We start from the raw sequence: 14,337 nt of genomic DNA on the forward strand, positions 1-14,337 counted from the left end.
GTTATGTGCCCTCCCGGCACCCTTATTTACAAGTGGCAAGCCATCATCATGTTTTAAATTTATTTCTTATTTTCCTATAAGACATGAGCTCCTGGAAGCAAAGGTTATGTATTATTCTTCAATATTTCCTTAGTTCTTGACACAGAAAAATCAAACAGCAAATGTCTGATGAATGAATAGGTGGGAACAAAACAGGGTCAAATATTTCCAAATGAAGAATTGAAAAAACGATTAAACATGGTAAAATTAGAGAACATTTTTTCTCCTAATGCAAAATATTTTCCTGGAGAGGCTGGAACTCAAATAATCAAAATGATAAGCATGATAATAAAAATGCCTACCTAGGGCTATCCCAACCTTTAGCCAGGGCGGAATCTTCCCACCTGTGGCCTGCTGGGACACCCAGCCTAACATTCTTGCTCCTGCTGGCTGGCGTTCCCAGAGGATGGGCTATACAAGGTGTTTGATGCCCATCAACATGGAAGTGCAGAAGAGACATTCAATGCCAGTCCATGGAAGAGCGTAGAGGGGCATTCTCCAACCACCCCCATTTGCTAATACAGTGAACTCCTCTTTGATGCTGGAAGAGATCTTGAAGTTCAGCGGTTCCGGGGGCCCTAGTATATTGGACGATGTGACTGAGGTTCAGAGAAGAGAAAAGGCGATTCCTAAGTTATGCAGCAAGAAGGATACCTACGCCCTAGATCTGGAGATACAGACGCTCTTCGCAAGGATAGAAACTATTTTTAAGATAGTTTTTAAGACAGAAACTATTTTTAAACCACTTTGCTAAGCGCTGGACGGCAGGGTTGTAATTGGATACAGGAAAATGACAACGCTTCAGTAAGTCGCCTGCATCCCACGCTAAATAAGAGGCACTGGACGCCTGGGCGACAGAGCGAGACTCCGTCTCAAAAGAAAAAAAAAAAAAAAAAAAGAGGCACTGGGCTGCAGGAGAGTGATAATATTTCTGGACCCAGACAAGGCGGCCACAACCCTCCTGGGGCAACAACCCTCCCGCCCGGCTGGTTTTTTGGAACCTCTGCAAACACTTTCTCCGGGGTCAGTTTCCCGCCAAACCGGGACGGAGGATGTCCAGAGGTCCTGGGAGTGGAAGCCGCTGTCCCTGTGTCCACTGGGAAGTGGGCGAGGCGGGATGCTGCCCGCCAGGCTGCCCCGGGCGAGGACCCGGGAACACTCACTTGCTCGCTGGGCCTCGGAGGGGTGGGAGGGGCGGGGCGGTGCGCAGCCTCCCCTGACAGGTCTGCGGTCCGGGCCCAGCCAGGCTGCACAGGCACGCGGGGCGCACGTCCGCCTCGCCGGGGCTGCCAGGTGAGTCGCGCGCGATCCGGGAGTGGGGCCGACGGGTCGGAGGGAGTGGGTGTGGGGGACCCTGCGCTGGCCCGGGAGCGGAGACGCAAGGTGCCCGAGGAGCATGGGAAGGAGCACCCCCGCACATCCCTGCAGCAGGCAGGGGCCGACGGAGCAGCGCCCCCTTCTTCTTTGGAGGCGGCAGGAGCACCCCAGATCCGGTGGCGGGAGACAGAGGTTCATTTTGCGGAACAAAAAGCCCAGGGCGAGAAGACATTTGACTTGGAGAGAACTGGGGGAGTTAGGGATTGCTGATTTCATCTCATACTTTTTTTCACACCCAAGCGAGGAGTCTGGGAGGTGGGCAGGGAGAGTGCTTAGGAGACAAACAGAGTTAATCCCTCACCCCATTGATCACCGCCCCGCTGAATGTTCTCAAAGCTCACCCTGGATCGTGGTGGACTGTATGGTGTTGGAAACCACCAAAGACACTGCCCTATCCCCACCCCCAACAAGCGAGGAAAATGTTTCCCCTGAAATGTCTTTCTTCTCTGTCTTGTTTTTTTGTTTCGTTGCTGTGGATTCGTGAACTAGCTTGTAATGGTCTCTAAACCTCTAAATTGTATGTATAATATTTACGTGTCCATGCATGCATTTTTCTGAAGCGAGCTTTCAGATATTGTATTTGTTTCTCCCTAAGATTAAACAGGCAAAACCATATCTTTGGGCTGCATCAACATGACCTCTTAATAGTCTGCAGGGAAACTGAGTTGCAGATTCTTATTTAAAGAATTGGGGATTGGCCGGGTGCAGTGGCTCACGTCTGCAATCCCAGCACTTTGGGAGGCCGGTGCAGGTGGATCACCTGAGGTCAGTAGTTCGAGACCAGCCTGGCCAACATGGTGAAACCCTGTCTCTACACAAATACAAAAAAATTAACCAGATGTGGTGGCACGGGTCTGTAATCCCAGCTACTTGGAGACTGAGGCAGGAGGATCCCTTGAACCCAGGAGGCGGACGTTGAAGTGAGCCAAGATCATGGCCACTGCACTCCAGTCTGGGTGACAGACCAAGACTTTGTCTCCAAAACAACAACAACAACACAAGCAAACAAAAACAATAAAGTGGGTATTGAGGGAAGAGCCTTGAGGCTCCCAGAAGGGTTGGGGAGAAGGATTCCTTCAGGGATCAGGGAGGACAGCACTCACCCAGTCACAAATTTACCTGTGTTAAGAATTGGTCTGTTTCCCACCAGTATGAAGTACAATTAGGTTTCAAACATGTAGACTGGGAAATCGAAGTGAGTCTTTGTGAATGGAAGGTCTACTTAAGTTTCTTTTTGACAATCCAAAGTGACCCCAGCTTCGGAGCTTCTAAGGACTCTGGAGAGAAGGTGACAGATGAAGGGTTCCAACTGTGCACCTCCCTGGTCCATTGGCATCTTGGGAAAAGGAGGAAAGAACAAACTGTTACCTTAGCATGGGAGCAGAACCAGAAAAACCCAGGGAGTCTGGGGGAGAGGGAGGAGAGCGGACAGAGATACAGGCATTGTTGGAAAAGGAGCTTAACTCACCCAACAAAACTGATCTGCAAAACCAACAGGCACCTTAGGAAAATCACCTTACATCATTAATCCCACTTTCCTCATTCCCACCAAATGGGCAGGAGTACTCTGTGGAGGTGAAGTAGTATCTGCTGCCACTTACCTAGATAGCATTTCTGATCTTGCCTTCTTTACCCGCAGAATCTTGGAATCCCAATCTGTTAGGTTCTTAGGTGTGCTGGCATCAGGACAGCAGTCCACAAACGGTGTGTTACCCAAACATTAACATCCTGCAGCTAGCCTCAAACAATCACAGCAACTTTCCAATTTCAGAGAAAAAAAAGGGCTAAAATTGTAAGCTTTTTCTTAACAATTTTTTATTTCTTAATTTTTGTGGGTACATAGCAGGTATATATAATTATGGGGTACATGAGATGTTTTGATACAGGCATGCAATGTGAAATAAGCACATCATAGAGAATTGGGTATCCATCCACTCAAGCATGCATCCTTTTTGTCATTAATACAAACAATCCACTTACACTCTTTAAGTTATTTAAAAATGTGCAATTAAGTTATTATTGACTATGGTCACCCCACTGGGCTATCAAATAGTAGGTATTGTTCATTCTTTCTACCTTTTTTTTTGTACACATTCGCCATCCCCTCCAGCAGTCCCCCACTACTCTTCCCAGCTTCTGGTAACCATCCGTCTACTCACTATGCCCATGAGTTCAGTTGTTTTGATTTTTAGATCCCACGAATGAGTGAGAACATGCAATGTTTGTCTTTCCATGCCTGGCTTTTTTCACTTCCCATAATTACCTCCAGTTCTGTCCATGATGTTGCAAGTGGCAGGATCTCATTCTTTTTTATGGCTGAAAAGTACTCCACTGTGTATAAATGCCACATTTTCTTTATCCATTCATCTGTGGACGGACACTTAGGTTGCTTCCAAATCTTGGCTATTGTGAACAGGGCTGCAACAAACATGGGAGTGCAGATACCTCTTTGATATACTGATTTCCTTTCTTTTGGGTATATACCCAGCAGTGGAAATGCTGGATCATATGGTAGCTCAGTTTTTAGTTTGCTGAGGAATCTCCAAACTGTTCTCCATAGTGGTTGTACTAAAATTATAAGCTTTTTCTTCACAAGTTTATTCCAACCTTTGATGCTGGCTTTTATTCCTGCTGAACCCAGCTTAGTTCACACGTGTATTTTTGGTTATGCTGAAGCTGAATATATCATTATTTCTTGCTTGCAAAGAACCCATTGGTTTCAAGTGATTTGTAACCTCCTCACGTTTGAGAGCTACTGTTGTAGCAAGAGAAGGGATTATACCCAGGATTGTGCCACATTTGTCTTTAATGTCCTTTGAGTTGAAATGATTTGTTTGTGGACCATCTGGTGTTCTGAGTTGTGGCAGTGAGTTGTACTGGACCCTGAGGCTAGGGAGGAAAGAAACAGCTTCATCCTACCTGCTCACAGCCCAGACTGGTTTTTTGTGTGCTGTTCTTGACATCACACATATTTTGTAAACTCAGACTATACTTTTATGAGGTTTTATGGAACAGAGATTAAGCTTCCTAGTCAACCCCTCCACCCTTACAATTGGCTAGTCAGTCTTCATTCAATCCTAAATTGAACTATTATTTTTCAGAACAATAAGGCAGTTGTTTCTACCTATAACCCATCTTTTCCTGATAGAATTATTGTTCAAAATGGTCTCCATAACATTTCCATAACATGGCTAAGGGTTTATTTGGCAATGACAGGAACTGGAATTTTTCTTCTTATTTTAAAAGTCATCAAAGACCCAAGCATTTTTTTATTTTTTTTTTTATTTTTATTTTTTTAAAGACAGAGTCTTGCTCTGTGACTCAGGCTGTAGTACAGTGGTGCAATCTCAGCTTACTGCAACCTATGCCTCTCAGGTTCAAGCGACTCTCATGCCTCAGCCTCCCAAGGAGCTGGGACTATAGGCACGGGCCACCACATCCAGCTACTTTTTTTGTATTTTTAATAGAGATGGGGTTTTGCCATGCTGGCCAGGCAGGTCTTGAATTCCTGACCTTGGGAGATCCACCTGCCTGAGCCTCCCAAAGTGCTGAGGTTACTGGCTTGAGACACTGTGCCTGGCCTAAGAACCAAGCTTTTTTTAAGAATGATAGTTGCCACTTCACTAGCCCTTCCGAACCACATAAGTTTTGCTGATGTTACTGATTGTTCTTTAATGCATTCAGCAAATATGAATATTTACTGCACACCTTCCATGTGCCAGCCCCTGGGGTACAAGGTGACTTGTGTTTTGCTTTCAAGGAGCTGACAAATAAGCAGCTTGGACTTGAATTCCCTCCCCTTCTCTTCCTCTCACTTCTCTGTTGAGGCAAATCCCAATCAGAATGAAATAACTCCGGAGAATTATTTTGGGCGTTACTAAAACTATCTTTACTTCTTTGCTCCAGAAACAGCATTAGATACTTAGTGGCCTCTTGACGTAATCTAAGAACTGTCTTTGGGTCATGCTGCTTCTGGGACTCCTTGGCTGTGACCATATTCTTTCCAGTTTAAGTGACTTCCTGCTCCTTATTCATGAGTCCATTTAAGACGTTCTGCCAAGGGAGAAGCCATCCACTGTGGTTGCCTGGCTTCAGAGTGCTCTCACTGGTCAGCAGTCCTTGATTCCTATGACCTCCAGTGCTGTGTAGATGATAGTTCCATGAATAGCACTTTTAACTAGAGTCAATTAACTTGGCAAGGAGAGAAGCATTCACTTTTGATGGGTAATACATGGTCCCAGGGAGCACCAGCCTCTCCCATTGAGGATCCTAACAGCTGGCCAGAGGCAAGTTCCATGTGCCTGGGATATTTTTTCCCCAGTTCATACAGAATAAAAGTAGCAAACCTGTAAATGCATTCTGATCTGCACCTGGACTAAGTGAGATCTGGAAGAGTATACTCAAGGGCAGTCAACAGGGAATGATTCTGCTAATTTAGGATATGTTAAGTTGGGCTAGTTTGAAATATACCTCTGCACTCCTCTCAGGAAATGCTGGATAGAGTCGATTTAGTATCAGCTAATAGTTATAATGGTGGCAGATTCTGAGGTAGCACTTAACATGATTCAGGCACCCTTTAAACACTTCGTTTAGTATCTGGGTGACAGGATTAGTCCAGCCCCCAAACCTCAGCATCATTTAATAGATGCAACTAAAAAGTCTGCACATGTACCCCTTGAATCTAAAATGAAAGTTAAAATCATTAAAAAATCATCAAATCCGCTCTCAATCCGAGGAAAAGTAGGCACTATTATTAGTGACAATTGAGCCCTGGTTCACACAATTACAGTTGGCCCTCCATATATGGGGGTTCTACACTTGTGGATTCAACCATCCATGGATTAAAAATACTTTAAAAGTATGTCTGTAATAAACATGCACAGACTTTTTGTTCTTGTCATTATTCCCTAAACAATACAGTATAACAACTATTTATATAACATCTATGTTGCATTAGGTATTATAAGTAATCTAGAGATGATTTACAGGAGGATGGGCATAGATTACGAGTAAATACCATACCATTCTATTTTTATATCAGTGACGTGAGCATCTGTAGATTTTGGTATCCCTGGGGTTCTGGGAACCAATTCACTTCAGATACAAAGGGACAACTCTACAGTGTTTGATTTATTGAACTTTCCGAGATATTCAGCCTTTTCCTGTCTTCACACTTGTTGTTCCCTCTGTTATTTAGAGTAATCCTGATGAAAATCAACAAAATACACATTAAGAGGCAGCACTGAGAGGTAATGTGCTAACTGGTCTTTGTGATTACAGGCACTTCAGATTTCCCTCTTGCCCACTCATTGTGAGATGCAGCCCAGCCCTGCAAAACGATTGCCCCAGTCATATCCTGGCTCAGCCCTAATTAGCAGTTTGACCTTGAGCATATCACTGCCTCCTCTGTGCCTCAGGTTCCTCTTCTGTTCAATGGGGAGGATCACAGCACTACCTCACCATTTGTTGTGAGGATTAAATAGATGCAAATATGTAAGACACTTACAGTGGTGCTTTGTACACAGAAGGCACTATTATTTTTTATTAATCCCCGTTTTTCCCTCCCAACTTCATCTCCCAATATCCCATAACCACGCTGAGTTCCTTACAACTCCCCCAGACCTCCTGGACTAAGTGAGATCTGGAAGGATATACTCAGGGCAGTCAAGAAGGACTGATTCTGCTAATTTAGGATTTGTCAAGGATTTGGGTTAGTTTGAAATATATCTCTGTACTCCTCTCAGGAAATGCTGGATAGTATAGATTTAGTATCAGATAATAGTAATAATGCTAGCAGACTCCGATGTTTCCTCCTTCCCTTGTGATCTCAGTAGTCTTGGACCATTCATACATCAAATGACTTAACAACTAACAATCACCTAATATTTTTTAAGCTTTTCTTACGTGCCCAGTAGTGTGCCAAGTGTTTTTCTTCCTATTTTTAACATACTATTGACAGCTTCATGAGGTGGGTTTATATTTTCTTAAAATAATTTGCCAAGTCCACTTCCCCAGTAGACTGTGACAGTGGCTTATGCATCTGTGTATGTTATTCAGCTTGTATCTCTAGGACTTGATAGAGGACCCAATACAGAGTGGGTGCTCCAGAAATGTGGACTTGGATCCATTTCACCAACAGCTATTTACATCCAAATGATAAGCTAATTGTAACTCTTCTAGATGTCCGTACTTTCCTCATTGCAAAAATTCACCATCAAAATTTTTAAAAACACTAATAAGCCAGAAGAAGGAAGTTAACATTGCACTCCTTCCAGCCCTAGAGAGCTTAATCAACTTGCTTAGGAACATGCTACTAAATGGCTAATCTGAGCATCAAAATCTGGCCATCTGGCTTCAGGGCTCAGGCTCTTAATGGTTGCATTATACCACTGATCCCACCCCATCCACCCCAACACACACTCCCCTGCACAAACAAATTATGTTAGCTATTAAAGGGAATTGGAAGAGTGGAAATGTGCAATTAAATCTACCATAAATGCAATGTTGCAATGTGTGCAATCTATATTTTTAAAATTTACGGTATTCAGCGTTTTCCTGCCTTCACACTTGTTCCCTCCATTATTTACGGTAATCCTGATAAAAATCAACAAAATACAAATTGAGAGGCAGCATAGAGAGGTAATAGAGAAAGGGATGGCTTTTGAGTCAGACAAACACGAGTGTGGATCCCAGCTAAGTCCCTAGATGTGTTACCGGAGATGAACTGCAAAACATTTCTCAGTCTTAGTCTCCTGTAAAATAGAGGTAATAAGAAACACTTTTCAGTATTTTGTGACATGTAGAAGTGAAGTGATGGTGGCATGCACCACTCTTGGTTAATAGTAGGTCCGTTGTTAAGTCTCTAATGGCGATACCCTATAGCTTCCCCAAATGGTGACCTTGCCAAATTGTTTTCCAAAGCTACCTGTGGCTTTTTTCTCCCAGTCCTTCATTTTAATTCTCATGATAATTTAACTTTTTTTTTTTTTTATTAGATGCACTTAGTAACTCGCCTCACAGTCATTTTCTTGGAAATTCAATTTCTTCTCCACAGGGTCTCTTTTGAGATTAAAGAGAGAGAAGTGGCAAATTTAGGATATTAGAACAATTTTCATTTAAAAGTAGATCCTTGTTTTTATTACCCTACCATTCATGTTTTCTGTTTTCCTTTATCAGCGAGTTACTTCCATTTGATTCGTATTGCCAGAGTGAACTGTCTTGTTTTCTTGCAAGATGAAAGGAGGCAACCATGAATGAGCCACTAGACTATTTAGCAAATGCTTCTGATTTCCCCGATTATGCAGCTGCTTTTGGAAATTGCACTGATGAAAACATCCCCCTCAAGATGCACTACCTCCCTGTTATTTACGGCATTATCTTCCTCGTGGGATTTCCCGGGAACGCAGTAGCGATATCCACTTACATTTTCAAAATGCGACCTTGGAAGAGCAGCACCATCATTATGTTGAACCTGGCCTGCACAGATCTGCTGTATCTGACCAGCCTCCCCTTCCTGATTCACTACTATGCCAGTGGCGAAAACTGGATCTTTGGAGATTTCATGTGTAAGTTTATTCGCTTCAGCTTCCATTTCAACCTGTATAGCAGCATCCTCTTCCTCACCTGTTTCAGCATCTTCCGCTACTGTGTGATCATTCACCCAATGAGCTGCTTTTCCATTCACAAAACTCGATGTGCAGTTGTAGCCTGTGCTGTGGTGTGGATCATTTCACTGGTAGCTGTCATTCCTATGACCTTCTTGATCACATCAACCACCAGGACCAACAGATCAGCCTGTCTCGACCTCACCAGTTCGGATGAACTCACTACTATTAAGTGGTACAACCTAATTTTGACTGCAACCACTTTCTGCCTCCCCTTGGTGATAGTGACACTTTGCTATACCACGATTATTCACACTCTGACCCATGGACTGCAAACTCACAGCTGCCTTAAGCAGAAAGCTCGAAGGCTAACCATTCTGCTACTCCTCGTATTTTACGTATGTTTTTTACCCTTCCATATCTTGAGGGTCATTCGGATCGAATCTCGCCTGCTTTCGATCAGCTGTTCCATTGAGAATCAGATCCACGAAGCTTACATCGTTTCTAGACCATTAGCTGCTCTGAACACCTTTGGTAACCTGTTACTATATGTGGTGGTCAGCGACAACTTTCAGCAGGCTGTGTGCTCAATAGTGAGATGTAAAGTAAGCGGGAACCTTGAGCAAGCAAAGAAAATCAGTTACTCAAACAACCCTTGAAATACTTCATTCACTTAACCAAAAATAAATACTTGCTGATACTTTACCTAGCACTCCTAAGACGTTCAGGATGTCTCCCTCAATGGAACTCCTGGTAAATACTGTGTATTCAAGTAATCATGTGCCAAAGCCAGGGCAGAGCTTCTAGTTCTTTGCAATCCCTTTATTGAGCTCCTCCATTGGGGAGATAAAGAATTGGATGCATGCATATCAGCAAAGTGTTCAGACATAGTATTACAAGCTATTGGAACTCAGAGGCGTCTTAGAGAACATCTGTTCCCACCAACTTATTATATATACATGGAAACCAATTTCGTACCCTTGCCCTAGATTGCTCAGTAAATTAGTGCCAAGATAGGAGAAAACCAATCTTTTCACTCATCATTTCATGCTCCTCTGCACTCCAGACCTGTTTGTATTGAACCATTAGATAATTCAAATCACTACTTGTATCTTTCTTAATATTTATTTTTTACATCTTATAGCTCTGCAATTTGTTTCCTTCAAGCTTAACTTTGAGATTATAAAACTGGGTTTAGCCAGTTCTGTATATTACTTGCAAGCCAGTAAGATACCCTTGAAATAATTCAAGGACGTCCATGCAAATAGCTGAAATTAGTACCTGCAAGATATTTGGAGTATTATGACTTTATTGTTGTTAAAAAGCTTTTATTGAATTTATAAAAATTATCAAATCGTATTCATCATTATTAACATGTCCTGGGGAAGGAAGGAAAACTTTTGAGGACAGAAGTCACTTTCAAATATCATGTATGTATTGGGTGTTCAATCATATCTAACACTGTTTTGATTTTTGTGGGAAAATATTCCAGGAAACACTAATTCTCTTTAGATTCCTTGTTCTTTTATGACTACAATGAACATATGTCTATGTAATAGCTAAATATATTTTTGAATTGTACGTGTGCTTAATTAACAGTAAGTATAAATATTTGAGAAAATACCTGGTCTGGATATTTAAAACCCTCATAAACATGTGGGTACAATTAATAAACTTATTTATAATTGTGTAATAGGCTGTTTGGTCATATTTTTCTGTGAAAATGCAGTTTTATCACTATTTACATGAAACTTATTTTCTCTATGGTTAGGAACAAAAATAAGTTAAGAATCAATAATATTACAGAATAAGGCTGAAATAGTTGACTTACACAGAGGAAAGGGTACCATAGAAATTCTTCCTGATGTTCCGGTTCTTCTAGGACATGACATCTGACTTAGACTTCAGTGAGGATGTTCATCAGGAATCTCTTCAGAGCAAGTTGAGGGAAAGAAGAGGAAGCCGATGGATCTGAACACGAACTTTTCTGGACAATGGTGCTTTCTGCAACCCCTACCTTCTGAGCCATCTTCTTCTGAGCCTTTCTATAACATGTGGAATAAGCTATTTCACTAGAGGACCCCAACTTGCTCATCTGCGCTGGCTGTATTAGCATCGAGAAATATTCAGAGGTCCACCTGGAACTGCTAGCTCTTTTTCTTTTTCCTGATGCCTAGTCCAGCCCCTGGACTATCTCTAAAGTGCTGACAGACTTGCCCATATTCCACTGGGGTCATTATTCTAGCCTTGGGCACAAACTCCTTTCCTTTCTCTCCCCATCTTTATTCCTTCTTATTCCAAAGAGTTCACCCACCAGAGAAAAGCCACTTCAACCTCCTTCATGTCTTTCTCAACTCATCTCTGTAGTTTCTTTTATTTTTTACCTTCTTCCTACCAACGTATAGAAAAACAAATCATCCTTCTGGCAGAAATTCTTTCACTGTATCTTTGGTCTTTATTTTGCTCTTTTAGGGTCCTTGCTCCAACACTTAATCTCACTTTCTCACATTTTTAACATTTTTATTACCCTGGATAATTGACCTTAGCTTGGGAGCGTGCATAATTTTCCATTTTCCGAAAAATGCCTCCCCCTTGATTAAGTTTTTCTGTCGTTCTGTTACCTAATCTTCTTCCCACAGCTGTGGGTTGGTCTGCCCTCTAGGGTACTGCCGACAGAACAGAATCACAGAGATCCATGCTAAATTTAATTCAAAGGGTCAGCTTTATTTTACAAAGTTAAGATTTCTGGGTTATTTGTGCTGAAGGAGGCAGTTTTGAACTGAGGCCAAAAAAAGGGATTGATGATATTTCCCAGGCTGCAATGGGACCTGTGTGACCTTGCTGCATACAACCAGGCCCAGGCAGAGAAAGACAGAATGAGAACAAAAAAGCAGAGCTCTGACTGCATCCACCAGGGCAGAGCTACTCAGGTCTGCTTGCTGTGTGAGAACTGAAAGTGCAAGTCAGGCTCACTGCACCTGCATATGGGGAAGCCAGAAAAACCGATTCCAAACTTCTGAGACACGATAATCCCTTCCATTATTTGTAACTCTTTATTGTGGACATGTTCAAATAGTCACAAAATTTAAAAAGGAACCAAATGACCCATATCTTAATTTCATCAATAGCCAACATCCCACCCTTCAGGTTTTATCTCTCTCATCTCACATCTTTTTTGCTAGAATATTAAAAAGCAAATTCTAGACAAGATACAATTTTACCTATCAATGCTTCAACACAGATTTGTTTCAAAACATACAAAACCAAAACAAAATAATAACTGATTCCTCAATATTATCTAATACTAATCCATGTTTCAATACCCCTGTTTTCCTCCAAAGTATATTTATATAGTTTGTTTGTTTTTTTTTCAAATCAGGATCAGAGGAAGCTCCATGCATTGCATCTGGTTGATAAGACTCTTAAATTTATTTTAATCTATAAGAGCTCACCTTTTCTTTATTAATTGCCATTTATTTGCTGAAGAAATCAAGTGAAGTCATTTGTCCTGTGGAATTTTTCACATTGCAGGTCTGGCTGTTTTAATTCCATTTTGTTATTTATCACTTTCCTCCAACCTGCATATTTGCAGTAATTTGGAAGGTAAAGCTAGAGGTTAGATTAGATACAGATTATTTGTTGTTATTTCCTTCTCCACTTTCCTTTCCCTTCCCTTCCTTTCCCTTCCTTTCCCTTCCCTTCGCTTCCCTTCCCTTCTCTTCCCTTTTTTCTTTCATTCCTTTCTTCCTCCTTCTCACCCCTCCCTCCTTCATTTCTGCGCTCATGGTAGCAATATTGCAAAATATAAGTCATAATCACAAAAATACAAGTCATAAAAAAGTGTCCTTTGCAGGGACATGGATTAAAAAAAGTGAAATAATACCTTTAGTGTGTTGAAAGAAAATACTTGTTTACCTAGAATTCCATATCTAGAAAAAGTAGCTTTTGAAAATAAAGGGGAAATGATGACCTTTAGAGGTAAAGAAGAGATAAAATGTTCACCACTGAAAGGCCTCCACAAAAGAAAATTCTAGGGAACGCACTTCAGGAAGAAGGACAATCATGTCAAATGGATAGTCTTAGAGACAAGAAGAAATAATGAGTGCAGAGATGGTTGTAATTGTTACAGGTAGTTAGACAGTCATAGTGGGCCAGAAGAGGGCTCCCCACAGTCACCCACCAGGAATGTCAGGTGATCATCAGTTTTTGGTTCAGCAGTTATCACATTGCCTCTCTAAAAATGACAACTTGGCAGCTAGCACCAGGGAGAGACAATCTTCTGATTTCCCAAACAGCTGTCACACTAAAGTGTTAATTGAACACAGGCACCAGGGAGAGGACACTTCCCAGAGAAAAACACTTCCTCAACACAGTGTGCATGCTCACCAAGCATAAAGAGGGCACTGTGCATGCAGGCAGCCCATCCTAAGGGAAGCATCATGGAAAAGGGGCACAAGAAGCCACAGATGGGCCAGAACATGAAGTCTTAAGATCAAGGTTAAGCATTGCATTTGCCCTTCAAGTTTCCCTCCTGAGTCTCCTCCAAGTATACTTTCCTTTCTTTCCTGCTCTAAAGCCTTTTCATAAACTCCTTTAAATAAGCTATTTAATAACTCCTGCTCTGATGCTTGCCTCAGTTTTCTTTTCTGCCTTATGCCCCTCAGTTGAATTCTTTCTTCTGAGGAGTCAAGAATTGTGGTGGTTGTACACACGTACGGATTTGCTGCCAGGTAACGCAGATACCTTCTACTCCTAACATGATGATCTAGGTAAAGCTAAGCAAAATTGACTGTGTAAAACAATAATTATAATGTCTAGTTTGTGGCTTTAAGAAACAAGGCAAAACCTAAACACTGAGAACTATTGATACGGCTCTGATGACTGAAGAAACACCAGGGTCCTTTGCCTCATGCTGATTTAGATAAAATGACACAGACACAAGTGGAGTGGTTTTAAGGAGCAGAGAGTTTAATAGGCAAGAAAGAAGAAAGAAGCTCTCTGGTACAGAGATAGAAGGGGGGGACTCTAAGCCAAGAGAGGAAACCCTGAGTGCCGCAGCAAACAGTCAACTATATTAGGAGGCTGGAGGAGGCAATGTCTGATTTGCACAGGGCACAGGGGATTGGTTTGACCAGGTATGTCATTCACATAGCCTGCAAAAAAACTGGCCCTCCCGCCCTAACCTTTTAATACGCAGATGCGGGGCACCATGATGTCCTGCACAAGCAGGGTTGTCTGGGAGTGGCTATGACTCTCGGCAGATGGGGTGACAAGGAGAAGAGGTAGGGAATCACCATATTGGATGGACCCAGTTTCT

General features: G+C 42.2%; 1 protein-coding gene across 5 annotated transcripts; it reads left to right on the forward strand.

Moving 5' to 3' along the window:
* The first annotated feature begins 895 nt into the window (after positions 1-895).
* Positions 896-10,707, forward strand: OXGR1 (oxoglutarate receptor 1). 5 transcript variants are annotated; one of them, XM_023218089.2, is made up of 4 exons: positions 896-1,062; positions 3,056-3,208; positions 6,614-6,665; positions 8,593-10,707. In XM_023218089.2, exon 4 carries the CDS (start codon positions 8,666-8,668, stop codon positions 9,677-9,679), a length of 1,014 nt encoding a protein of 337 aa, XP_023073857.1. In that variant the 5' UTR covers positions 896-1,062; positions 3,056-3,208; positions 6,614-6,665; positions 8,593-8,665; the 3' UTR covers positions 9,680-10,707. The 5 variants fall into 5 exon arrangements, with proteins under 5 accessions (XP_023073857.1, XP_023073856.1, XP_023073855.1 ...); XM_023218088.2 differs by having other exon boundaries at positions 8,650-10,707; XM_023218087.2 differs by lacking the exon at positions 896-1,062 and adding an exon at positions 1,155-1,332.
* Positions 10,708-14,337: the final 3,630 nt, after the last annotated feature.

This window comes from Piliocolobus tephrosceles, chromosome X (assembly GCF_002776525.5).
Source record: "Piliocolobus tephrosceles isolate RC106 chromosome X, ASM277652v3, whole genome shotgun sequence".
Lineage (NCBI taxonomy): Eukaryota > Metazoa > Chordata > Mammalia > Primates > Cercopithecidae > Piliocolobus > Piliocolobus tephrosceles.

Coding starts and splice junctions, on each gene's coding strand:
- OXGR1 (XM_023218089.2), top strand. CDS start 8,666: ATGAATGAGCCACTAGACTATTTAGCAAATGCTTCTGATTTCCCCGAT.